The sequence below is a fragment of the Penaeus monodon genome, chromosome 9 (assembly GCF_015228065.2).
Source record: "Penaeus monodon isolate SGIC_2016 chromosome 9, NSTDA_Pmon_1, whole genome shotgun sequence".
NCBI lineage: Eukaryota > Metazoa > Arthropoda > Malacostraca > Decapoda > Penaeidae > Penaeus > Penaeus monodon.
In genome coordinates, this window is record NC_051394.1 from 52,171,353 (window position 1) to 52,173,852 (window position 2,500).

General features: G+C 48.2%; 1 protein-coding gene across 1 annotated transcript in view; it reads left to right on the forward strand.

Annotated features, from left to right (window-relative positions):
* LOC119576759 (dynein heavy chain 3, axonemal-like) overlaps positions 1-2,500 on the forward strand; it is a 67,095-nt gene that overhangs the window by 9,465 nt on the left and 55,130 nt on the right. The window contains 3 exon segments of the mRNA XM_037924399.1: positions 125-368; positions 1,357-1,555; positions 2,016-2,184. Of these exon segments, the coding sequence (XP_037780327.1) occupies positions 125-368; positions 1,357-1,555; positions 2,016-2,184 (612 nt within the window).

A 2,500-nucleotide genomic window follows, 5' to 3' on the forward strand; every position in this document is an offset into this window, starting at 1 on the left:
TATCTCTCTCTATCGTTTAAAGGTTTAAGAAGGTTCTGTAAGACGAAACTAGATATATGTAATTCGTATCTTAAAAAAATCGCTTAAGTGGATCGATTGCAATCTGTTTCCACTCCTCTAACAGGGCCTGGTGGAGAGGTGGCTGTTGGAGGTGCAGGAGATGATGGTCCAGAGCGTGCAGGACGTGACCATCCGCGCCGTCGAGAACCATCCACTCTCGGCCCACCAGCAGTGGATTACGCAGTGGCCCTCGCAGGTGGTTCTCACGGTGGCTCAGATCGTGTGGACGAGCGAGATCACCAACCTGCTTCCCAAAGGAGGGCTGAAGGTAGGATGGCGTGCGTCGGGAGGTCGGGGTGGCTGCTCTGGTGGGTCCTCTGTGCCTATGGCCTTTTTGGTCGGTTTTGCTCTCTGTGTCTTTGGTTTTCTTTCTCTCTCTCTCTCTCTCTCTCTCTCTCTCTCTCTCTCTCTCTCTCTCTCTCTCTCTCTCTCTCTCTCTCTCTCTCTCTCCCCTTTCTCCCACTTTCTCCCTCTCCCTTTCCCACTCCCTTTCCCTCTCCCTCTCCCTCTCCGTCTCTCTCTCCTCCCCCCTCCCTCTCCCTCCCCTCTCTCTCTCTCTCTCTCTCTCTCTCTCTCTCCTCCCTCTCCTCTCCCTCTCTCTTTCCTCTCTCTCTTTTCTCTCTATCGTCTCTCTCTCACTTCTCTCTCTCCTTCATATTCCTCTCTCTGTCGCTCTCTTCTGTCCACCCGTGACTCTGTTGCCATGTCGTTCATGTCTTCAACACATCATCGGGATACGTACCTATGCAATAACAGTCCGTTTATGTCAGGATCTGGAGTGGTGCAAACCGCGTAGACGAAGTCGTGCAGGTGCGCGAAACTCGAACACGGCACTCGCCCACAGCCGACTCATCATCGTTACCACTCCACGGGCGAGCGACAAACGCTATTCGACGTATATACTTATCCTTATTCACACACACACACACAAACACACACACACACAACACACACCACACACACACACACACACACACACACACACACACACACACACACATATATATATATATATATATATATATATATATATATATATATATATATATATATATATATATATATATATATAAAAGCAAATTTATAATTAGTAACTTAACATGCACCAATATAGCCTTCTAAGTATATGGTGAACGAATAATTACATAATATCACGTGTAAGAAACAAAATGTAAGCAAACAACGAAGTGACGAACAAGAAAACGCACCTCTGTGTTTTCTTATTTTTCCCTTCGCTGTTTCATTCACACGCAATATCACAACTATCAACAACTACGTACTCGTGCATCTCGACAGGGCGCGATGTAGTGCAGGAGCTGATAAGGAAGAGCGTTTCGTCTGACAAGGACTTCTCGTGGGTGGCTCAGCTGCGTTACTACTGGGTAAACGAGCTCGTGCAGGTCGACATGATCACGACCCGCCTCCAGTACGGCTACGAGTACCTGGGCAACACCTCCAGGCTGGTCGTCACTCCCCTCACCGAGCGCTGTTTTAGGTGAGTGCACTTTTTTGTTTATTATTATTCTATTTATTTGTTTGTTTATTGTTGAGTGGAAAAGAGATTTGGGGATTGTTTTTTTTTTCTGTGGGGGGGGGGCCGGATGGGTGTGTGTTTTGTTTGTTTATGTGCTTGTCTGTCTGTCTGTGATGGAGCTGAGTGGATTCGGGTTTGTTTTTTTACGGCCTTTGTGTGGGGATTCATTATGGTTGATGGAAAGAAACAGTCAGATCTAGTCAGATCTATACTTTACGTCATATACAATAATTAGAACCTGAACTGTCACAGACACAGGCACATTAGCGCTGAGCAAAGGAATTCCCTTTTCTATATCAACCAAAGAAATCGCGATCCACAAACAACCACATCGTAAAGTTACACACACAAGCATACCCACACATCCATACATACCCACATAACAAACAAATAGATAAAAAATCCTGTTCCGCGCCCCCAGGACTCTCATGGGCGCCCTCAACATGCACTTGGGCGGAGCTCCTGAGGGGCCGGCGGGCACGGGCAAGACGGAGACGTGCAAGGACCTGGCCAAGGCGGTCGCCAAGCAGTGCATCATCTTCAACTGCTCGGAGGGACTGGACTACAAGGCAATGGCCAAGTTCTTCAAGGTCTGTGTTTCGTTTCGTTGTCTGTTATGCTGTTTAGCTGTCTGTCTGTCTGTTTATCTGTCTGTTTGTGTTGATATCATGTCTATTCCCCCGGTCCGTACTCAAGGAAATGCTAGGCTCGCGTCTTTGTTCTAAGAACATGCCCGTTCCTCGGCCTACAATCTAATAAAACACCCATCCCTCTCCGCCCATTCGCCGCCCACACACCCATCCCTTCCTGCACCCATATCCCCCACCGCCCACACCCACATTCTTCCATCCCCTCCGCCCTTCCCTCACCCATACTCTCCCCCACACACCCATCTCCCCCATTCAC